The sequence below is a fragment of the Hippoglossus hippoglossus genome, chromosome 8 (assembly GCF_009819705.1).
Source record: "Hippoglossus hippoglossus isolate fHipHip1 chromosome 8, fHipHip1.pri, whole genome shotgun sequence".
Classification (NCBI taxonomy): domain Eukaryota; kingdom Metazoa; phylum Chordata; class Actinopteri; order Pleuronectiformes; family Pleuronectidae; genus Hippoglossus; species Hippoglossus hippoglossus.
Genome location: NC_047158.1, coordinates 4,703,821 through 4,728,497, shown reverse-complemented (window position 1 = coordinate 4,728,497; position 24,677 = coordinate 4,703,821). Strand labels below are relative to the sequence as shown.

Sequence of the window (24,677 nt, the reverse complement as noted above, 5' to 3'; positions counted from 1 at the left end):
GTTCCAGAACGTGTCACTGATCAGACTTTTAATAAGGATTGTGAGGATGAACCCTGATGTTTAATTACTTGTTTTTTTTTTGTTCCCCTATCTTTCCTGAAGAGCAGGTTAGAAAGTGATTTCCATTGATTCCAGTGATTTTGAATGATTATTTCGGTCATAAAATAAAAGTAAATCATCCGACTATTTATTTTTACATGCCAGCAACTGGTTTCAAGGGACAGCAAAAAGAGAAAAATCACATTTCCCTCTTATGAAGATGTCACCCTATGCTGCAGAACAACAGGGATGAAGTAACTAACTCAATCACCAAACTAATACACTACACATGACCTTTACTTTTAATTCTATTAGAGGACAGTCGTTGAAGAAAAAAAGTTTTGATGGATAGATCAAGTTGCCTGTGAGAGTCTAAATTAGTCTTACCTTTGCTGAATTTAATGAAAGTGGTCAAATGCAAATGTGGGAGTGTGGGCTGTGTGAGGGTGTGCTCTGTTGTCTGTCTGGCGTGGTGCGATGATGGATAGGGCTGCCAGCGGACTGGGGTTTCGCTAATACTGGAGCCTCTGTAGAAATAGGGGGAGGGATGCATTAATGGGTGTGTGTAGGTGTGTGTGTTCGGCTGTGTGTGCGTACCTGCATTTTAAAGCTGAACGTGTGCATTTGCACAGGTATTCAAGTCGGATTTTATTGTACACCTCGCTGAAGGCTTTGTTTTGTAGCTTCCTGCATTCAGCTGAATTGGTTTTCACTGTTTAATATCATCCTATAGCAGGTTTTTTTTTTTTTTCTGTTTAAAAGGACTCAAAGGGCTTTTGAATTTCAACTCGGCTGCAAGTGAGTTAGAGCAACAATATATTGGTCTGGGGTCTAAAAGTAACCAGACAGTTTGAAGTTCAGTTACTTCCGATCAGGCAAACTTTATATTTACCGTAGAATTGGTCCCTATATATTAATATGAAAACCCTAATCTCTATAATGTGAATATGCAGATTGGGTGGGTGAGGGACACTGTTTTGGGGCAGTAAGCCCTCTGGTTTCTGTTTGTAGTTAGACCAATCATGTCAGAGCAGGCTTTGGTTGCACGCAGGGGACCAGGTTGACCGAAATGCATTGGCTATTGGCTTTTAAAGTTATTTACATTCATAGCCAAGATTAGCCAAAATGTTGTGTGGACCTAAAACCCCTACCACTGTGGGGGTATTATCAGTGTTTGCGTGGAGAAACTTGTATCTTTTGTGATAAAAGAAACTAGTCGGACTGTAAATGGTGTACGCGAACGAAAGTTCCGGAAGCCCCAAAATATTCACTGTGGCCCCCAGGGGGTAATTCGTCATCAGATGATAGCCAATGGGCTCTAAGATTAAATGAAACATTCCTTTTTATTAACACTGTTGTTCTGGGCTTTTAAGCTTGACCACCATAGAAGTAGCATTTTAAGAAATGTTGTCACACTGGTACAAAGAGTATTGGGATTTGGCCCAAAAGCCCTGATGGTGATTCCTAGAGCGGCAATTTACTGTCAAAACGTGGGTAATATTATATACGTGTTGTAAATGTAACCAGCCCACACTATAAGACCAACAGCATGGAGCGTTACTGGTCATGGGTCTCTCCTGAGGGTGGCACTAAAGCGTAAATGGAAACATTTGTGTTTGTTCTGATCAGAGACATGGGAAAATGGTGGAAGAGGAAAGCTTATGTAATAACTCAATAATAATAAGTGTGACGTGGATTCTTCTTTGAAAATGTTGGACCAATGAAGATGCGTCAACAAAATAATAAGGATTGACTGGGAATATCTGCAGCAGTTTTAAATGGCAACAGCTACAAAGACCCAAGTTGCTCCGCACCATGGTGTTGGACCGAATGACTGAACTATAACACTGTTGTTAGGCTTCATGGTTATTGGGTGGACGGTGGTGTTTACCTCCACAGGTGAAATTAGAAGAACTGACAGCCATCTTATATTTCTCTGGTGATGTTCCCCCATGGCCGTAAAACTTTTATTTTACCGACTGAAAATTGCTTAACAATGTAAAAGAAAGCTGCGTCTCAGCTCAAGATGGCCAATCTGGGCAGCTGCTGCATTAAGAGTTGTTGTGTTATGACTTTGCAGAGTGTAAACAGCAGAATATATGTTTGTGTGTGTGTGTGTGTGTGTGTGTGTGTGTGTGTGTGTGTGTGTGTGTGTGTGTGTGTGTGTGTGTGTGTGTGTGTGTGTGTGTGTGTGTGTGTGTGTGTGTGCATAAATGTGATTGGAAGGCTAGGCAGCACACCTGCTGGGCTTGGACCAGCAGTGTCTCTGGACCTCATATCCCATTCAGGCGAGCTCCTGTGCGGAACAGGAGCATATGGTCTTTAAAAAACAAAAAAAAATAAAAGAGTTCTTCCGTCCTTTGTGCTACAGTTTTACAGAAGGCCCATATACCCACAGCACTCCAAGAACGAGCTGCTTCTCCCTCGTCTAACCCACAGCACTTTGCCCCCTGTCTGTCTCCGCCGCCTCATCCGTGATGGCTTTGGCAGTGTTCATCATCCGACATATGAAGATAGACACCCTGGGAGGCAAACTGAGTGGGTTGAACCTTCCTCACTCAGCTGAGATGACTTGAATTTCTAATTTATTTAAAACGCGGGTGTCTTTTGGTTTATCTGCCATTTTTTCATTTTTTTTCTGTGAGATTATTCTTACAAAGAGGGAGGACTGAGAACGTATGTGGCTGAATTAGAAAACATTGTATTCCCATTCAGCGGGGAAAAAGCTGGAGTACATGATTGATCTGCGACAGTGGATTGATTGTTTCCGCACACAAGAATCTAGGATTGTTGCACTACTGTGTTGTGTTGTTCACTATTGATGTGTTCTCTCATCGATGCAGAGATTTGGGTTGAGGGAGCACCTCCACTCTGGAGGAACACCTGTTTCATCCTGCCTCCAGATGGTTAGCAAATCTAAATGCATTTTATATGATGTCACACTAATCTGAATAAAGCATGGCGTGCACATCAAAACCTACGCCTTAGGTGGAGACGGTGGCCTCCATATGCCGTCATATATGGAACATGTTTACCGTTGTGTTATTTTATCACAGTATTTGGCACGTGAAGCCCGCGTGACTGAGAGCGAACGTCAAAATGTCACTTATATTTTGGTTTAACCTGTTTATTAAACTTTTAATTTGGTCCGTGTCCACAGATTTTGCCATGATGGCGTGATCTGTTTTGAAAATGTAGATGTTGGTGGCTACTAAAATCTTTTTCCACGACACTCAGGAGTAAACAGTTGAACTTAAAGCGACTTCTACTGTGAGACAGGCTCTTGTGAGGCTGGAAAGCAGCAGCAGGCAACAAATTGCGTACTTTGACACATTGGACATATGTGAGATGAACCAAGATGCTTTCCCTCCCTGGACCACTGATTCCGATCTCCCTCAAATACTGTTACTTAGATATACACTCCCCGACCGCACCGGGTGCAGCTGCGTCACTGATCTGTTGTGTCTCGTCTGTTGACCACATGGGGAGGGTTTCTGCCGCGTGCCTGCTACTACGTGAGATTTCTGGAATTACTACTGTCCTCCAATACAAATAGGCCTATGTACTCAAGTAAAGGAGTCTACCGTATGAAGCTGCACATCAAATACTTCACATTAAACTATTAAGTCAGCCATAAACAGTAGAGTGCTTTTACTTTGAAACTGGTACGGGAAGTGTTGCAAATATTTATGTTTGTAACTAACTCACAGATAGACATTGCGGCCAATATACTTTAGCCTCTACATGTGATTACGTTGCATCTAGGTGACCCAGTGGTGCTTCTGTTATTATATTTGAAATAGCCTCTTTCTGGCTGGTCATCAACCATTTCAATTTTGTTGTGGAGGGTTTAGCTTTAGCTTACTCATCGCTGCACTCTCCTGGTTTAATAGCTTTAACAAACAGCAGTGATGTAAACATTTATACAATCGGTATTTTCTTTTTCTTCTTTCAGTATTTCACTTGAAACACAAGGTGTGCCAAGCACATAAAATGCTTGTGCCGGGAGCAGGTTAGCTATGGAATCAGTTTGAAAAAGTACAGCCAGGGTGATATCACAACCCTGAGCTTTGGGGTTTAGTGTTGATTATTTGTGTGTGTGTAACACTACAAGCACCCTTCTCATCTTGTAGATTCATGAGAACAACATTAAAATCAGAAATATTGATGCCACTTTACAGATAATTAGAAAATGTATGATTTTGGCTTTATCCCATGTTTGAATCAAAAAATGCATTTTTGAGACCCCCATCCTATTCCCAAGTCTGTAGTGGAACGATAGACGATAAAAATAAAGATGGACGACATGACTGCTTTCCGAAAGTGAAGCCAAAGCATCTTGATCACCCCTTGGTGGCTGGCTGCAACATAGGCCATAAACCCCGCCTCCTCCATGAGAGTGGATGTAATTTGGGTCGTTCCATAACTCTGCTTTTTTCCCCCATCGCGTATGCTACTACACAGACTCTCCTTTGGTGCAAGGTGGCAGTGTTCGTATCCGGAATATTTTGGCTTAATTTCTGAATGGTGGGAGAAAGTGGAGACATGTCATCCATCTTTATGAGCAGTTTTTGAGCAGAACCGACGTCGGCCTTTAAGTAACATTAGAATGTGAAAGTTGCTCCCTAGAATAGGAGGACCTGCTCATTCTTAGCTAACGAAAACAAAATGATTCTTTAGTTCAGGTGATTGTATGCTAATGAAAACATAAATATAATATTTAATTTCTGGCAATAGATTCTCCTAAACTCTACATACTTGTCCTTTAATGCAGTTACTCTTCAACAGCTTGTTCTTAAATAAAATACAGTTTTGGTGGAAACATTGAAGATCAATGCAGAGAACTTCTGACATGAATATGAACATGAGCATATCAGTATTTAAAGATAGCAGATGTCAGTACAGCTAATAGTGGAAGAGCGCTGCTGCTGCTGGCACATGACTGACAGACACACTCGTCCTGAATTCACTTTCCTTTAAACTTACACTCCACTTCAAACCACATCCAGCTGGAACATGTTATCCAGCCAATCAGCGCGGCGATGCTAATGGAGGCACATAAACATGCATACTTACATATATGCTGAGGCTTTGATCACTGCACCGCCTTCATCATCTACTGCCTTGCGTGACAACCCTCGTGTGATATGGTACTAAGAAGCCGATGCCCTGGCTTCATAGGTTCACATGTATATTTAACGTCCTCTCTGGTGCATTAGAGAGTGGTACAGCCGGGCTACCACATTCTTATCAGTTCACGAATGTCCACATGTGTTAGCAAAGTTTTTTTTTTGTGCATTAGCCTGGGAATAGTTACATCTTATATTCACATGGGTGTGTGCATTTGCTTATCAATATTTGAAGATGTGTAACATATTCTATAAAGCATATTTTTAGGTCAGTCCCCTTCCTCTGCATGTGTGTTCAGTTGAATATGTTTCTCTCCTCTTGGCCCCTTCATATATGTGTGTGTGTGTGTGTGTGTGTGTGTGTGTGTGTGTGTGTGTGTGTGTGTGTGTGTGTGTGTGTGTGTGTGTGTGGGAACGTAGCCCCAGCCCCTGTGATCCATCCTCCTCTGCACCAGGGTTAAAGCCACACACTCAGGGCACGGGGGCTGCAGGAGGGAAAGCACGGGTGGGCGGCTCATTAGATAGCACTCCCCGCGGAGTGTGAAGGAGAAAAACGCCCATTAGCAAAACAAACGACGTACCCATCACTCTCACAAACACACCAAATGTTTACCGAGAGCCAGGCGGGCGAGAGCCGGTGGCAACCTGTGCCCGCTTGGGGCTTCCTTTCTAAGTACTTCCGGGGTCACGCATGAGGGTAGAGACGGCAAAGGGTTATCTTGGTTACAAATACATCACCTTACGGACGCCTGTGGTGTGTCTCAAAGGAGCAAGAAGGCAAATTATTACTGTTGTAGTGGTGAAAGTCTCAAGATAATTTCTAAGGCAAAAAGGGCATCAAGACCAATACTTAATGAGTTTCTAATTAAAATGTATATGAAACAGTGGATAAAAAATGTAAAAGTATGAAGCACAACATCAATTATTCATTGACGCATTAGTGTACACCTCTGCACAACTACTGAGGCATTTTTTTTATCTTGCATGGGCTACTATCGTACATACATTATAGACTTTAAAGCTCAGTTTGGCTGTTTTAAAGCAAGTTTCATGAATTGTGAGTTTCTTTAGCATTTAAGTTCTTTCTTCAAGATTAGCAATGAAAAAAGTAGTTTTTTTCATTGACTTTGAAAATAATACATTTGAGCATTTTCAGATCCAACAGGACAAAGTTGTTTATCACTGCCATCCACAACTCGCACAATGACGAAAAACCAAAATGACTCATGTTTCCATTTTACGGTTCGAAACCTCTGTGATCAAAGTTTGACGGTTTAGGCAACTATAACTACATGGTTGAGGGTTAGGAACTGATTGCAGCCATGGTCGGGAACAATAGTCCCCGATGTCCCTCAGTCACACACTCTGTTGGATTCCTTTTTTTACATTAACATTTGCCAGTGCAGTTGCTGAAAATTGGTCTGAACCTCCATCATCAACTCGACCGTGAGCTCACCTGGCAGAGCGGGAGACCCAGAAGGGGAGGCTTGTGTCTTGGGTTTACGGCCCAGTCCTTTGATTTATGTCTTCCCTTTTGAATCTCCACTCTCCTATCAATGAAGGCAAAAATGCCCAAAATATTTCAAAACAGGCAGGTGGTTTTTAAAAAATATTCTCCAACAATTATAAATGGAGCTTGTACAGGAGAAAACACTTCAGGAAATGATTTAGTTATTTGGTTAATAACTGTTTTTAAAATTGTCCAGTGGACCGACGGTCCAAACCCAAAGACAGTGAAGAGACAGTGATATAAAACGGTGCAAAGTAATAAATCTGCACATTCTAGAGGCTGGACTGTTGCTACACACAGATAGATCACAGGGCCACTCCATCACCGTTAAAACAGAAACATGAAATGTGTTGCTTGAGTCCTGGGTGTATACATGTGTCATTTGTGCAGTGAACCCGTGAAGCTCATCCCTGTCTGTGAGCGGCCGGCCGGGCATAGAATCCTGGGTAATAAGTGTGTCCGTGGCTGATTTCTCTTCCTGACCTCTGACCTCAGTGAGTTTTCCTTCAACACCCCATTTCCCCTCCTGCCCCGATGTCCGCGCCGGCACCTCATGAATCTCTGCCAAACAAAAGACCGAACAGCATCTGATCCCCGGGTAGTAACACCAGTGCTAATTTGCTATTATGCGCAATCTTCCAGTCATTTGTTTGGATGAGTGACTACACAGTGTGTGTTACGGTCTGCTGGCTCTGCCTCTGGAGTCCTCCCACCGTCAGGTGAATGATGGAAATAATTTTCATCAGATAAAAATCAGGCCAGGCATCACGCCTCATGTTTTTTCTCTCTCTCCCGGCTCATTGTGAGGACGGGGTTTTGTGGAGTCTGGCTGGGTTTTGCATTCATCTTCAATTTGCTCTGTTTCTCTCAAGGAACCTGCTTCAGATCTTAAATGGAATCACTCAACCTGATCTCCACCCTCGCTGTGGTCTCTATCATAAGTCTTGCAGATGACTAGTTTGCTAGTTTGCGAGAGGTGGTAGGTGGCTTCTTCCCCCCCCCCCCCCGTCTTGTCTCTTTGTCTCGCTACAGTCGGATAATTAGCTGCCGACTGTCAGGTAATTAGCCAGGCTGCATCTAATTTTGGTCACAACCTCGGACGATAATGGTCAAATGAAATCAATGGTGTTCAGAAATGTGTGGGATTAGCTAAGCAGCATGGGCTCAGTTGGCTCATTCCAAACGGTCTGTCCTGATTAATGCCTTCGCTGCGTTGTGTTAATGGCTATTGTCGCATCATCAGAGTGGTCACATGCTTATATCTGCAATCTAAATGAATAGGGATATGAGCTGTATTAGTGTATTTTGTCTCTTTCTATAAATCACATTGCTAAACAGCCTTGTTATTATTTAGTTTATACAAACTGTCACCTACCGATTCCGGTCGAGGCGCTGAGTGAGAAGAAGTGGATAATAATGAGAGTGATTGTGTGGATTTCTTTCACATGTGTCAGCTTTTCAACCCAACACCCTCGTGTTCAGGTGTTCTGGAAATATTGCGGAGGAGCTTCCTGAGTTGAGCATTTTGTCAAGAAAACGATCTTCAGCGAGACGTTCAGGATGCCTAGAAGTGCCATTAAGTTGAGCAGCAAGTGTAATAGGCAGGTGCGACTGAGGAAATACCCCCACCGTTAAAACCCCCACTGACACCTCCCAGTGCCAGCCGGGGATTTGGGTGAATGCAGAGTTATAAAGACATTGAGTAGAAATGGAGGTCTGGAGGCGTATATCATCATGATGCACCTCTGTGTGATGACAGCCGTACTGTATGTGACAGTAAATCCCAGATACTTATGCATCATTTCCTGTTTCTTGCTCACTGACGACTGAGGGGAAGCTTCGGCAGTAATACAACCATTTCTACCGGGGCATCAGTCTCTCTGAGAGCTGAAGCACCGGCACTCCAGCGTTTAGTGGCAGATATGGCTGCCTGCGAAGTCACAAAACGCCCCCCACTGCCAGAACCAGAATAAGAATAATTCCAACAGCGATGTATGACTGAATCTTAGTTTTGTATCTTTGGCTGAAATTTATTCCTGTTGGTTAGCCCCATAACCCAAGGAACACCGCTGCAGCGTAGGGTTTATGGCCAACTCCAGTGGGAAATAGTGTGCTCTTTACTTAGTGATGCAGAAAGTGAGGGTGTGGAGGCTGTGTTGGTGGTTTTACCCTCTGGGAAACTGTAGCTCACATCCTGACGCAATTCAACAATTAATCCTGGATTGGGACACAATCATAATCTCTCCATACCCGGAGACAAGTGTTATATTTGTCCAGCTCAAACCAAATCTGAGCCCAGAATTTTTTTTTGTCTGATTTTTTTTTTTTTAAATCAATTGTAAAATGAATGAAATTAATCAATTTCAGTGATCTTGGGAAGCTCCAATGTTGCTAAACATCAACTTGCCTGCTTTAACCTCAACCCACCATACTTATCATGGTTGGGGGCTCTCAGTTTCCTGCATGCCTTCATCCAAATAAAGCAGCGTAGATGATTTTGATTAACTTTTTGTCTCGTTTAAAATCTGTCCGTCCGATCATCTCACCGCTGAAGCATCTTTTCCCGTCGGACTTTGTGTCTTTAGTGAGAGCCCCAGTTTTAATGAATCTGAATCCTCCTGTGAAGGAGAGACTGTTGTTTCATTGGCTCAGGATGATGCACCTTTTAAAGAGTGATTAAACTGTGTGTTTTGCTAAGCTGGATGGAGGTGGACCAGCGCGTCTCATCCAAACTCCTGTCATCTTGATGCCAGCCCAGTCTCCTTTGGCACACGTTTTCCCCCATCAGGCTTCTTGTGTTTTCACTATTTCCTTCAGCCTGGGAGTTTGGGCGGGGGGGGGTGCATATATGTCATGTATGTGTACATATGTGCACGTGTATGTACATAAGTAGTGTTGTGTGTGCGCGTGTTTTCGCTACAACACTCCCCAATGCACTTTGATCCCTCGTATCTTTTGCTGGGGAACTTTGTGTGACATTAGTATTCCAACAACATCGCAGGGGTCATGCAATCTACACCCCGCTCCCTCCCAGCAGTGCGTCTCGTTGCACTCTCCCCCTCCTCCCCTTTCTCCCTCTCCTCTCCCCTCCCCTCCCCTCTCTCCATTTTGTGGGCTGCAGCACTGCTTTAACTAGAAGCACGGGGAACAAATAAAAATAGATGGGCAAAGTTGTGAGATGTGAGCCCTGAGGGACGCACTGCACGGATATACATTTTCTGTGAGCATTTGGAGCGGCCCCTCTCGTCAAAGAATATTATCCCGCCTCCCCCCCCCTCTCGCCCCACCTCACCCCTCCCATCTTTGGATCAGGGCAGTAATTCAATTGGGGATAGACGAGAGCAGGATTTCCTTGATGCTTTTTTTCCTTTCCCTATAAACGGGTTGTCTGCCTGTCAGCATTGATAATGCTAGCTGGTGCACACTGCGGCTAACTCTACCCAACCAGCACTGCCATTCTCCATACTGTTCCGGCATTGAGGAGCTTCTCCATGATTTACTTTATGCTTGTCTGCCCATCTGGCTTTTTTTTCTCATTGGCTCTCCCTCCCGAGGACTCGGCTCTCATTCTCTTGCGCTGATCTGTTTTTCTATTTGACAATCCAAGCATTGTCCATCTGATTTGTCTGCGTGTCTCCAGCTATCTTTTCATCTGTTGGGATGGGAATGAAATGTGATCTGACAGGAGCCTGGTTTTACTGCATGCTACCTCACAGCCACCCCTGATCTCAGCTCTCTGTTTGAGTACCTGAGCTGATCCATTCTCCAGCATATCTGATCAGCCAGGCTGGGTTAAGTTATGGTCTGAAATAAGCTGATCCACTGCAGACCATCCAGGGCAGCAGGCACTCCGCAGCTATACACATCATCGGTCAGCTAACAAGGACCCATATAAGTAACTGATGCACAAGCTGACAGGTGTGATCGACCAAAAAAACAGCCTCGATGCCGAGTGTGGTCGGCTTCCTCTGAGAGCTTCATCTTTGAGATTTTACTCTGACAGATTTTTGACAGTGCTGACTTCAGAACTGAATCTGCCACTCAGACACACTGTTATCGTTTTCTGAAATGTTCAACAGCATGTTAATGGGTGTCAGGAGAATGTGACAAGGTGTGCCAAACATCACAGCTGCACTTAAACACAGTACTAGAGAGCAAATACCAAGTAGGATCTGGAGAAGTTCAAACAGGACGCGAGGACCAGTTTACCTGGAGAGATCATCACTGGAGAGTTTTGGGTGTTAGTTTGTTTCTTTGACCCAAAAAGTTTTATTTTCAGTCATAGGGCAGAAATTAATTCTAGTACTTGATTATTTGAATGGCGATTAGAAGCCAATACATATTTAAATCAGGCTCCAAAGAAGTTAACCCATTAACACCTAAGACATTGGGTAAAAACAGACTCTAGAACCTAAGCACTGTTTAAAAGTAACGCCCTGAAACTTGAGGGTTTTCTGAAGAGCTGACAGTATAAGCAACATTTACAAATCCTGAATTTCTCAACATCCGGAGCAGAGACATTGAAAACAGAAAGCTCAATCATTGTAAAACCACTGCTGTTTCCTTAAACGTCTGGAATTTTTTTTGAAAAACTAATCAACTCGGAAAACTTGCCGAGATCCCCCTCTTCCTCCTGCTCCACCGCAAACACCTCTCTTGCAGACTGAGCTTTATTGGTCCGCAGGAACATTCAAGCAAAATAAAATGTAACAAGCTCTTTCTTGGCCCATGTTCCACCCTTCCACCAACTTTTGGAAAAATATGGTCCATAGTTTTTTCGAAATCCTGCTGACAAACAAACAAACACAGACAGGAGCAAAAACATAACCTACTTGGTGGAGGTAACTATTATGACCATTATTTCCTAGGTCATTTTGTTAAGTGTTATAATGTGAAACTAAGGTGACTGCTAACACTCTGCATTATTGGATGCTGACCTTAGCAGTTGTAGCACCCAACATGTTCTAATTGAATATTAATAATGCTTTTTGGGGAGGGAAAAAAAAAAGCTGCCTTGATAAGGCGCTTTATGTGATAGCCCTTAATCAGAATGTGGTTGGCTAATAACATCAGAGGACTGAGAACGTGTAAATCAGGTCCTAATCGTCAAAGATCTGGACGCTTTATCTGATGGAGTCACAGAGTGGGGATCCAAAACAAAACCGTTAAATGAAGAGTGGGATGGAGAGAGAGAGAGAGAGAGAGAGAGGGAGAGAGAGAGTAATAGGCTGCATCAGAGTGGTGAGGAAGCTAATGCCTCTTGAGACTGTTTGTAAGTGAGGGAGGCCTTTGGATGGTGAGCTGACTTCAGTATGTGCATTACTCAGCCACATAAATCTGGGAGCCCCCGCCTCGCCTGCCTGCTTTGGTTTGGCTTTAATTACCTGAGCTATCCTGCACTCACCACCAGCACTTCCCTAATGGGGCTGCCTCGCTTGGGCATCACTCACACTCAGTCCGGCCAGCTGGCAGGATGGCCTGGGGGGGGGAACCTGGCCTTCCTATTATAACTCCAAGTCCGTGCCCTAACACACCTGTAGTCTGAGTGTGTGTGTGCGTTTTTGTGTGTGTGTGTGTGTGTGTGTGTGTGTGTGTGTGTGTGTGTGTGTGTGTGTGTGTGTGTGTGTGTGTGTGCTCAAATGTGTGGCTGTCCATCTTCTCAGCTGTCACACAAACTAACTTTTCCAAGAGGGAAACCGAACGTAAAGACTCCTCATGAAAACAGCCCTAAAATATTAAGTGCTGTTTTTATTTGAGCTCGTGCTGACCAAGACTGTCCACTAATTTGGCTTTCCATTACACCATTAAGTATCTGATTAGATATGTGTCCTTGGGGGTGGTGCTGTCAGTCAGTGACATGCCATGGCAGCTTCACCACTTGTCAAGTGTGTGTGCTTTCATTCTCCTTGTGTACAGCTGCCTAACAATGTGCCAAGAGCTTTCAGTGCTGACTTAAAATGCATCAGAGCTTTTTGTTCCCCCGTGTGAAAAGACACCAAGACGACTCGGTGCGGGCCGCCCGCCTCCCGGCCGCCGTCGGATGACTCACACTGACCTTGGAGATTATTGCTATACTAGACAGAAAAAATGCTATATGTTTGTCAAGAGCTGTCTGTCATCAATGAGCTTTTGTGTTGGCTATCGATCGGCTCCTGGGCAGGACACCGGGGTTGATGGATGCACAACAAACAGACTGTGCGTTGCCAGCAAGCCGCCCAGCCAGCGGCCCCCCCTCATGATGGGATGTCAAGTCCGCGAGGCTGCCGCTCGACCCTCGTGCGCGCACTTCCTCGCTCGGATTGTGTGAATTCACCCGAGCGTTGGCCCCGCCCTCAGCCCGACGCAGAACTGAGCCGTGTCCCTAAATGGCGATTCATTAGTAAACATGGAATGGATTACTGTAGTTTAGCCCTGCTAGTGGTGTGTCGATAACAGGCCCTGATTGCTTTGTAAAAATGTTGCGAGCTGCTAGTGAGAGCTGTGCCACTGTATCTGCAGCATGCACATATAAAGATAACAACACAATTCCCCTATCAGTTGACCTGGTTTCTCTTCAGTTAGCAAGCTCCAGCCTCCAGGGTGCAATTGAGAGCGCCTTGGTCCGATACTGGATACAACACAAATGCCAGGCGCAATGCAACAATCATCATCCCCTGTGATTTGGGCGATTTTTCAGGAAGTGAACTACCACCGCTGTATTATTCCGCCGCTGTCTCTCACACAAGAGAGAATGGCATTAAAGTTAATTCCAGCGCCGCTCCAGCTGCTGCCGTTGGATGCACAAAGAGGCTGCATTGTTATGTATTTTTATTGTAATAGGAGACGGCTGTTATAAAGTGTTTGTTTTCCTCTCTTGACTGGGTTTAACCCCGCCTGGCTGCTAAGCGTGGATATGCTATGAGGTCGGACCGATCGATCTGCTTTGATATTTTATAGACCCCACTCAGCTCCCACCAGCAGGAGCTGCTGCTGCCGCCGCCCAGTGTTTCCCCAAGGCGGGATTTCTAATGTGATCCACCTGTGACCCCCAGAGATCTCGGACAAATAGGCGTCATCAGCCGTCAGCCGCGGACACCGAGACCCTAACGCACACACAGACCCACACCTCCACCCAAACCAATCCGGGAGCAGCAATTGACCTCCACAGTTAAACACCTTACAAAATAGAAAACATCACAAAATATAAACTGTGAAATTTTACCGCCTGTAACCATCTTTCATTGTGGTTTTACTGTCACATTATCCTGAACATCTGGGCTAAGAGTGTGTGGCACTAAAGCCTGTGTAGTTTCACTGGGTCTGTGTGTTTCACAGGTGCTGGACCGGATCCAAATTGATAAAAAAATTTCTTGAGTTTGCGGACTCAATAACACTTAGAAGGAAACAGGGAAAGAACAGTCCTGGACACGGAGGGGAGGTCTGGCAGATTACAGGAGATCTCTCGGCCCCTGGGAGCCCTCACTCAGCTGATGTTGACAAAGCAGAGCCCATGTAGGTTTCGTGGCGAGAAAAAAAAAGAAAAAAAAGGAAGAGAAATCATTCATGTATACAGACTTGTGCTTGAAACGTTTTGAAATTCCTTTGTCTTTTTTGCCTTTTCAACACCCTCTCCCCTATTCTCTTGCACCAAGGGTAGAACATCAATGAATTATTCATCAGTCAAATCCAAAAATCTATGAAATAAAATCATTTGTTGCCCTATAGTGTGCTTGACAGAGAGATTGTTTATAAGGGTGGTAAAGCAGGACTCAACAATCAATAATCTGATGGAATCCCGAGGCCCTTGTTTGTTGCCAACGCACATCCAGACTGAGACATCAAAACAGCTTTCGGTTTCTGTCCTCTCGCTCCAGAACATTTCACGATGGGCCAGTTCAGACGTTTCGTGGTCGTTTTCGTATTTGCATTATTTATCTCTGCATTAACCCCCCCCCCCTTTTCCCTCCACGTCTTGAGGTTGTCATTAGCTGCAGTATGTTGCGATGATGCTGAGAACAATTAGGATAATAATGCCGCGACCGATCGTAATGGTGATAATGATAATGAAGAGATAATGATAAGAAGGGATGGAAATGACTGGAGCAAATAGGGATGCTGTTTTTAGTGTTTATATTCCACAACAGCAACATCACACTTTTCTGGCACCAATCATAATGATAATTATGATAACGACGAAGAGGAGTCTAAAATCACCCCTCCCCCTGTCATCCTTCTTCCCCTTCATCCCTCCATTTTACCAGTAACCCCACCAACAAGTTCTTGGAGTCTCTGCCCAGTGACTCACAGATCTGCACAATGTAAGTGAACACTAATAAGGAATGATTAAAGAGAGTGAGGGGGCTCTTTATAAAAAAAGTAACATTTCAATTTGATGGAAAAGCAAGAGAGACCGATAAAAAACTGATGAAACCAATTCTTTACGGACCCCAATGGTTCCCAACCATAGACTGTAAATAACTATGGATGACCCATCTCCACTTCCTCTCACTATCCAGAAATAAATGCCAAAAATATCCGGCACAGTACAATGCCATCTTGTGCATTCTGAGTCTGTGCAGTCGTGATCAGGGATGGAGCCGCGGTAGCAAGGTCTTGCCGGTACATGCTTTTGACCAATCACAAGTCAGTCTCAGCTGTCAATCATGACGTGAATTATAACCAAACATAGTAAAGAAATGAGCACTTGAACAAACATCAGTGTGATAAGAACAGAAACCATCTTTGAGAAACATTGTGACGTTTATTGCGATTTGTTTTGTCCATGTTCCATACATTACCAAGGAGGAGGCAGGGTTTATGACCTATACAGCGCACTGCCACCAGGGGGATATCAAGATGCTTTGGCTTCACTTTTGGAAAGTTGTCATGTCGTCTATCTTTATTTACAAGTATGTTCCCGCAACCAGGTTTGTGACCCAACACAGTGTGTACTTGTGAATCATCACTGGTTGCTTTTGTTTACTAGTTGAAACTACTTTTAATTTTAGGCCTGAAATGTCAAAAATTATGCAAACGATTTTGGTAAAAGTCTAAAAAATATGAACATAAATGTGTGCAAAAAATTGCACAGATTTGAACTGTGACTCCTTTTTTTAGAGACCACTGAAATAAAATGTCATACTCTGCATTATATACTCGTATATACTGCAACTGTGACCAGCAGAGGAAAAAACGGCCTCAGACCAAGAGGTGTCCAAATACATTTGGCCACATGGTGTGCATAATGCAATTAAAAAAAAACAATATTTTCCGTAGGTCAGCTATCCCTGCCTCCGTGTGTCCCTGCTGCGTTCTGATCTTTATTAGCTCCCTCCTGCCTCTATTTTTTTTTTTTACACATAATAATTTAATTACAGCAGAGAAATGTACATTATTTTCACTTTATATTCAACAACTGATCTATTAAAGCAGGGTTGCTTTATGAGAAAGGGAAGACCACCGAGAATAGAGGAGAGCATAGTAATGGGGAGAGAGAATAGAAATGCATAGCGGCGCCCTACTGTATGTAGGTGTATATACATGCTGTTGATAGAGATTGGCCCTAATCGGCCCTGCGGCTCCACAGAAGGAAAAAAAGAAGAGGAATCCACTTAGCAGCGTGGCTAATTTGCATTGCTTTGAAGAAAACGGGGTCTGTGTTTAGTCAGCTTAGATGGACGAAGCAGGAAGAACGTCAGAGTCTGACACTCAGCGGGAGACGCAGCAGCTGACTGGTGGATGACTGGCTGGCTGCACTGGGGCTGCTTTGATGTACAAGGCCCCGCATCACACTGCGGGTTTATGATGATGCATAGTGATATGTTTGGGGTCGGACTTGCTGAAACTGTACCGCCGGCGAATTTCTTTGCGAATTACAAACAGAGCGCCCCAAAAAAAGTCAAACCTGTCTGCCATAAACTGTGTCCCTGTCGACGTAAATGCTGCGTTCACATCATGTGTGAGTTTACGACTTGTAAACAGCTTTCACATCAACATCCAGAGTGTAATTCAACGGAAAACTCTCTGATATATCCTGCTAGGTGCTTAATAATGTGGAAGTGATTAAAAACCAACTAAAAACAAGCATAGACGCCTCACATGAGCCAAAAAGTGTCGTTCAGTTTAATTAAAGCCAATTTTAATGGATCTGGTGTTAAATTGTCAGTGCACAGTATCTTAATCCTCAAACTCTGCCGACTGACGTGAGTGTGCGCAAGTTGTTAACTTGGGAGTTTTTTCCTATCTCGACCATTTATCTCGTATGACATGAATGCAGCGTGAGCTTCTGAGGTTTCACACTTAGGGAAACACACTTATTGGATTTCTTGCCAAGAGCTAAGTACGGAGATCGACACCGCTCTCATATCTGCATACTAAATATGAAGCAGCAGCCAGCTAGCTCAGGTTAGCACAAATACCAGAAACAGAGAAAGAGCTCGGCTGTTTTTGCACAGATTAAATCTGGTCGGCAGAGTTTGATTCCCTTTTTTTTTCTTTTTTTTTGACAGAGCCACTTTGGCAGCTTCGTCTTGTCTGCGTTTCAATCTGAGAATATACGAATATTATTATTTATCTGAAATTTGATCAACATGTCGCATCAAGATCAATTTAGATTTAGGGCCTCCTGCAGAAATCAGGTTCATAAAGTGCAATAAATATGTAATCAGTCAGACTGTTTGATATCCATCATCGTGGAGGTGAACACTGACTCTACCATATTTGATTTCTCATAAAAGACCAATATACCAGCCAATCATAACGCATCAGACATCCACTGTCTTCCCCTCTTTCCTGACCTCCTGTCTTCTGTCTCCCCATCTCCTCCAGCATGCTGGGCTTTGATTTAAGATCTCTGCAGCAGTTTATGGTGTATATATACTCGACGGACATTTTAATAGGCTTTTTTCTCTCTCATTGTATTATGCAATGTAAGCAGTAATCATAAATTATAATAATGATAATTTGTTGCTGCCGGCTGAAAACCTTTCAGGGTATCTCTAAAATGTCAGAGTTGGGAGGTTGACCACCGCTGCACATGTGAGAATTTGAGAGGATTTAATCAACACTGGTGTTCGGCTTCACTCGGCTGATACTGCGTCGCGCAGACCTTACACCAAATAGCCAGGGACGCTGGGAGTCAGTCAGAAATGGGGCTTTACATCCACTTTAAAACATTTCACACTACAACAGATAGCAAACAAAATTTTCGGAAATCACACTTGTCACGTTCTCCATTTGTGCATAAGACAACACACTCAATGTTCCCAAATGAAATCAAATAATTCAAAACATTAATAAGGGGTGGACGTTAGGCCTACCGCTATCCTACTCTCAATATGTTACTCTACAATGTGAAGTTAAATTCAAGTTTCTTTATTGATTTGTAAACTTTATTTGGCCTTGCAGTTACAGCCCCTCACCAATAGAGGGTGGTGCAGCCCCCTCAGCAACCCGACTTTCAGCGTATTTCACTTGATGTAAACATCATGAAGCTTCAATAAGAAGCTGAAACGAGATGATGCAGAATATGTATGATGCTATCAGACACTTAAATCATTAGTGGATTGTGAATTTACGCGATTTCTTCCAACCTCCAAGGTGTTTAGTTGGAAACAAAAAGTACAAACACGATGTGAAGGATTTCACATCGGCTGTTGGTTCTTTTCTAAAGATAATGATTAATGAAACCAGGCACATCGACACTTATATGCAAAATAAGTAAAATCTGCACGTTCAGTCTTAGTTTGCTCCTATTTTTTTCTTCTGCCTCTTTTTATTCATATTCTCTCTTTGCTCTGGAAACTGCCATCAGGCTCAGAGGCAATTTGCGGTACCTTTGAACATGCCCTTAACGGTACCATCATGCGTCCATCAGCGCCACTGCGAACACGATTTTATTACTCAATTTGATTCCATACAAGGTTCATTCCCCACATTTTTTATGCATCGTGGGCTTAGCTCAGGCAGAAAATAATCTGGACAGCGAGAGCTCTGTGTTATGGCTCAAACAGGATAAAGCACTGACAAATTTCGGACCGGAGGACTCGTGAGCGGGGAGGACAGGGAGAAAGAGAGATTAAGAGCTACACCATTGTTTACCTCCTCCTCTAAGGTGCAGGATACTCTGTCGTTTATAAATGTGGGTAGTTGTTATTGGATACCTCGCAGGCTTTTGGGGAAAGAGGAAAGGAAAATGAAAAAAACTTTGGGAAAGACCCAGGAGGGGGTTCGATACAACTTTAATAATGCGTAGCAGGAGCTAAATGAGCCATTCTGCGGTACTTTAAGACATCTTCCCTCCACCCATCCCCCCCTCTCCGCCGCCGCCGCCACCGCCACCCTACACCTAAGCCCCCACCCTTGCAGTCTCAGGGCCTAAATTATTAAAAGTGTTGTTTTCCCTTATTGCATTGCAGCAATGTGCCTCGTTGCTAGAAATGAGCTGCACATTCTGGAGTTTGAATGCTTAAAGTGACCCACCTCCAACGGCAGAGCCAGGGGAGGAGGGCAGAGAGCTGGGGGCACGTGCACACACACACACACACACACACACACACACACACACACACACACACACACACACACACACACACACACACACACACGTCTCCAAATTAACACTTTCTATAACACCACTCACGCTGTTTTGTTTTTCCAGTTTTTAAGTGGAAAATTCAAGCAACTGGATCAACAGTCATCAACAGTTCTTTTTTATTACAATTATAGGCCTGAAACTAACGATTATTTCCATTAACCAATTATCATTTCGTCAATAAAGTTTCATGAAATTACAGGTCAACATATTATGTTCATCATCAAATAAGGCAACCAAAAGCTGTAACTACTCAAAAGTTGGAACTTTAGGAAATATTGAGCATTCACTGAAATGATTAATCTATAATCAGAACAGTTTTCTCTTGATCCACTAATTGATTAATCAGCTTAATACTCGAATGAGTTTTTAACTCATGTTCCATTATATTCTGTATTGCTAATCATCCTTTTATTAAAGAAAAGACAGATCCTCTCTCTCTCACAACACAAAAGCCTCTCCTCTCATCAAGTTGTTTTTGTCTGTGCTCTCGTCCTCACACTTTGATTTTCCTCTAAACGAGTTCAAGAAATCTGCCATCCCGCTCATCTCTGAGGCCCTTCAAACTATTTCAACCACTTTCTAAAATCAAGTGTTCTCTTCACCTGCAGAAATCTCCTCGTTCCACGATGTCAACTCTCATACACAGAAAAATCTTGAGGCGCACTGATTTCTATCGGAAAGAGGTCAAACTCTTTCACAGATATTTGTTTTACATGTTTTAAGAAAAGAGGGTCTTAGGGGCAAAAATATCGACAGACATGTCTCCATGAGATCAAGACTTTTACAGTGCAATCATCACACCATCTCATATGTAAGAGATACGTAGCGTTTTCTTGATTGCACTCAGTTTGTGAGGCATAAATAATAAATGCGTCGTCTATTGAACCGATTCTAATTGAGAAAGTTTCCATTTGTGTTTGCGTCTTTGGAAAAGTTTGAAAAATTGGTCAAGTTTAAGGTTGAGTCTTGTTGGCGTTTCAAATAATTTATAAGTAGATTCAGTCCTGAAGTATTGGTAGTAGCAGCATCTGCCTTGAAATCTATCTCGGGCAAACTCCCCATGTACGTCTGCACTGAGATGTACAAAAAGAAAAAAAAAAGAAGCTCTGACTTGCAGCAAGAAGAAAATTGAGCCAGACTCAACTAGGCATCACACACTTAATAAAACAAGACCTTCTCCTTCCCTCCGTCTGCTCTTGCAGATATTGTTCAACATGTTCGATGATTTAGGTATTAGATAATTTGATGCCTGTAGTTAAAATGCCCTTATTCTGAAAAGCAAATGTCCATAAAAAACGATCTCAGGGAAAGTAAAAGAAAAAAACTGTTGAAGTTGAAGTATAGATAAGACCGAGTGGATTGCAGGTTGCATTCCCCCACTCCTCCCTGCAAGCCACACACACACACACTCCGACGCACACTTTAATCACACAATTAATAATTAATCAGAGGTTGGGCTCAATACTGTCGAGTCTGCAGATGAGAGAACACCCAACTGCTGAGAAGGGCCCTAAAAAAAGCAGGATTAACAACCCAAAAAGGAAAAAAACAGAAGGATTACCAACAACCAGCAACAGCTAATAAGCAACACGTCGTCAGTTTAGGTTTGATTTTATTAAAAGGAAGAAAAGATACAGATGCTGCAGTGGCGCGAACATGCAGAGTTACCTCAATCAGTTTTTATAACCAAAAAGATAAAATAATACATGAATAAAAGCCTCTGGCTCTGCAGCTCTGCAGAGGTAGTGAGGGGGGAAATTAAGTTGCGTCTTCTACGTGACATTTCCTACATGCAAATATGGAAAATTGTATTATGTGCTGTGTTCGCTGCATGTAAACACATGCTTGTGATGCCACAACACACTGGCCGTAGAGGAATAGGTCAGAGATGTGTCTTTGTTTGTCCAGCAGTAAAGGAAAAACCTGGTGCATTGATTTTTAATGTGTTACACTGCAGCGGGATTGATCATAAAAAAAAACACCAATGATCATTTTGCTCCATTTATTTATCACCAGTAATGTATTAAATATTCATACCACTATTTATACTTCTTTCAGCAGAGAGCAAAGCCATTGGTTTATGTATGTATGTAGTTTTTTTTCCTTCTTTCTTTATTAGCCTCCCTGTAGTCCCTCTGTGTGCTCTCTGTGTTTCCAGTGTTGCAGCACAGAGCAGAGTGTTTACCCAGCTGTAATTACAACATGCACAATGACCTCATTCTGCTGTGTCAGTAGCGGTAATGTATAGCCCTTGATCTTAAACTGCAAAGAAAAATGGTATGCACTTATTTTCAATATGCTGACTACATTCCCGGCATTTTTTAGACGTGGCCGTGACGGCGGATCAGAATTTGATATAAGCACTGGTGCTCCTATTCGTCTGACAAGGTCTCTCTGCCTTAATATGCATTCAATAATGTGAAATGATATTAGCTGTAGGAGCTCATTGACTGTGCACTCGGGGTCTTACAGTGTCTCTCCGTCTCTGTCTGTATCACACTCTTTATCTGTTCCTCTTCCCCACACACACACGGATACATGCACACAGACACGCACACGCACACAGAAGAAATGGAAAAAAGGAGGGGGAGGGGTTGGGGGGGGGTGGGGGGGGGGGTGCTCGAACCGCGGATAGCAACAGCAGCAGAGCAATCACACCAAAGCAATGCCCCCCACGCCTGGCCCATTAATAACAGTAATACGCACACCGCGCCCAAGCCAGCACTGCCGAAAGCACCACTGACACTTTAATGGGCATTTTTTACTTTTGTTTTTAAATAATGCATGTGCTACTTGTCAGCACTGCTTCCCTCCACCCCTGGTGCGCCTTTGCAGCCTTCCTTTGTGCAGAAATTACAATGGGGACCTGTGTTTTCTGTGCTCGCTCCATAAGCTGCATTCATCACAGACACGCGCGCGGACGCCGGTGTGCACTACATCACCCTCCTGGGGACACGTGTGTGGGCATGCATGCATGCATATGTGTTTTTTTTGTTAGTTGAGGCCGCTCATTGGCACCAAGCTAATTTAAGAGTCCCTTCGAGAGGATGAGCTGTGAGCTGACGCTCAGTGGCAGTGGACACGACTTTTACAAGAGGGCTGATGCTATAGCTTTCACAGTTGTTGTGTGTCTGTTATATTTTTTGGTACTTTTTTTTTTTTTTTGAGGAACTGACAGTGGAGGCAAAGTTTGACTGGAACTTCTGGCTTCTCTTCCAAAGATTCTGAAAATGACTAAAAATCAATTTTGATGTAGGATTACTGAACAGGATGTCATGTGGTTCACTCCATTAGAAGAAACCGAGACCTGAAGGGGTTAAAGGTCAGCTGAGTGGTCAGATGTGAGAATGAGCTGCGTGTGCAAAACAGCTCAGATGTTGTTTTTATTTACTTCCATTTATTTATAGTTAGAATGATATTAAAAAAAATACATCAAACGAAAGAATCAGTGGACATGGATGATAATGGTGTCGGTATTCATGTCGATTCCAGGGATGTAAGAAATGATAATATCAATAATAATAATAACAATTTATACCAAACTTTTCACAGCACAAAATGCAGCTCAAAGTGTTTGAGAATTAACAGCCGCTTAAATCAGAAACAAACAATGTTAAATTAATAAAATCTTAAAACGACAACATACATGTTCAGCAGTCTTGATAACGTGATGATGCTTAGTCAGTCGTTTCTTTATTCTTGCTCCGTGAACTTCTCGTATCTTCTGTAAAGTGAACTCTGCCTCTGGGATTTCAGATTCTCGTCTTGCTGTTGCTCTTTTTGTGTAAAGCAGCTGTTTGCTGTGCGTGTTTTCGTGTTTACCTCCTGTAAAGTGACATTACTGTGTGTTTATTTGTCTCATGATCACACGTACAGTATATTCCCGACACCCTATAATTTGTTCTGGAGCCGACGCTGGTGCGCTGAAATGTCATTGGAGATATGGGATTTTGAAAGCTAACAAATGCATCATTATTTAACTTTATTAAAAAACGACTAATTTAGTGACAGATGTCCCGACCCAAGAATGAATCGCAGTTAAAACATAGAACATGTGTCAAATCATGAGTGAATCCGAATATGTCAGCGGCGGTTGCTGGAGCTAAATGGGGCTCTTATTAAGCACTCTATAATCATTTTGAATGTGGGCCAGGGGGGTGGTTTGATGCCTTGTTTGGGAGGGCGTCAGGTGAAAACCCTCGCTCAATCTCAGGAAACTACGAATCATGTAGTACTCAAAGCCTAAAGATTTCTCCTGTGTAAACACCGCCAGGATCCCGGCAGTGTTGCAGAAACAGTTGCTTGTCTTTGTAACAGGAGTGCGTAAAGAAGAGAACATTAAAAAATGTTATGTTACATTTTCACAGTGCTTGTTCGTTTGCAAAGTTGGTTTACTGCCACTTAGACTAATTGTGTGTTGAAATGAAAGTAAACTCCAACGCATCACCGTCATTTCTGGATTTGTGCAAAACAAAGAAAAGAGCAGTGATTGGGGTTTTGAGTAATTCCACGTTCTCAATGTCCCGATGAAGCATCTGCAGATTTAGATCATGTTCTTATATCAAGAGTCTGAAGATTCTTGTCTTTTTTTGTGCTAAATTGTTCTCATCATCAGTTTGGTCATTTGCACTGTGTTGTTAGATCATCCTGACTCAGTTGTGCAACTTTATTGATTCTAGACAAGCTACCTATCTGTATTCGTCATTACATGTAAGGTCAATAAACCTCCGAAATCGATATTTATAACAATCGATGCTGCATTCTCTATTATTTCTCTTCCTGTGCAATGATTTCCTTTGATTGAATTTGCCTTTTTTTCCCTCAGAGCTCGCCGTGTCTTGCTGCTGGAGTGCATGCACTTGCCCCTTGCTGCTTCCTGTCCGTTTCAATGACGCCTGGCTGTGTTTCTTTGTGTCCCTGCAGGAAACACGTTGTGTAAGTCAGGAAGCATTGCTGTCTTCGGGAACGTGGTATACAGCGGACTGCTGAACGATCACCTCTGGCATTTGGGAGTGCCCCTCTTTACAAGACTGGTAAGAGCAGCAGGCCCCTCTGTGCACACTTACCTCCATTTTGTCGGGAGAGTTTCATGCGGTTCTGTTGAATCCAAACAGGCTTCAGGTGCAGAATTCCCCAAAGTCTCTAATGGGCTGCGTTTGATGCCTGCTCTGCTGACATGTGTTGGTTGAAGTTATACTCAGCGTACAGGATGTGACAGTCGTCTGCTGTGGATGTTAGACGAGGGAACTCCTCTATATCTAAGCATCTTGTTAAATATCAGACTTTTTAAAAGGTTTTCTGTGCTCTCTGAAGGCTGAACCGTAGGTAGGGAAGTCCCATGTGGGGCAAAACAAAGATGCGTCTTCTCGAGCCCTGAAACACAGGTGAAGCCATGCTGTTCATGGAATTTGATTTCCCTGTCGAG

General features: G+C 43.2%; 1 protein-coding gene across 9 annotated transcripts in view; it reads left to right on the top strand.

Moving 5' to 3' along the window:
* Positions 1-24,677, top strand: part of LOC117765858 (RNA binding protein fox-1 homolog 3-like) — a 397,513-nt gene that overhangs the window by 249,940 nt on the left and 122,896 nt on the right. For all 9 annotated transcript variants that reach the window (XM_034592407.1, XM_034592409.1, XM_034592401.1 and 6 more), the window contains one exon: positions 24,176-24,285. In XM_034592407.1, coding sequence (XP_034448298.1) covers positions 24,176-24,285 — 110 coding nt within the window. Of the gene's footprint in view, positions 1-24,175; positions 24,286-24,677 lie in introns of those variants that run through there.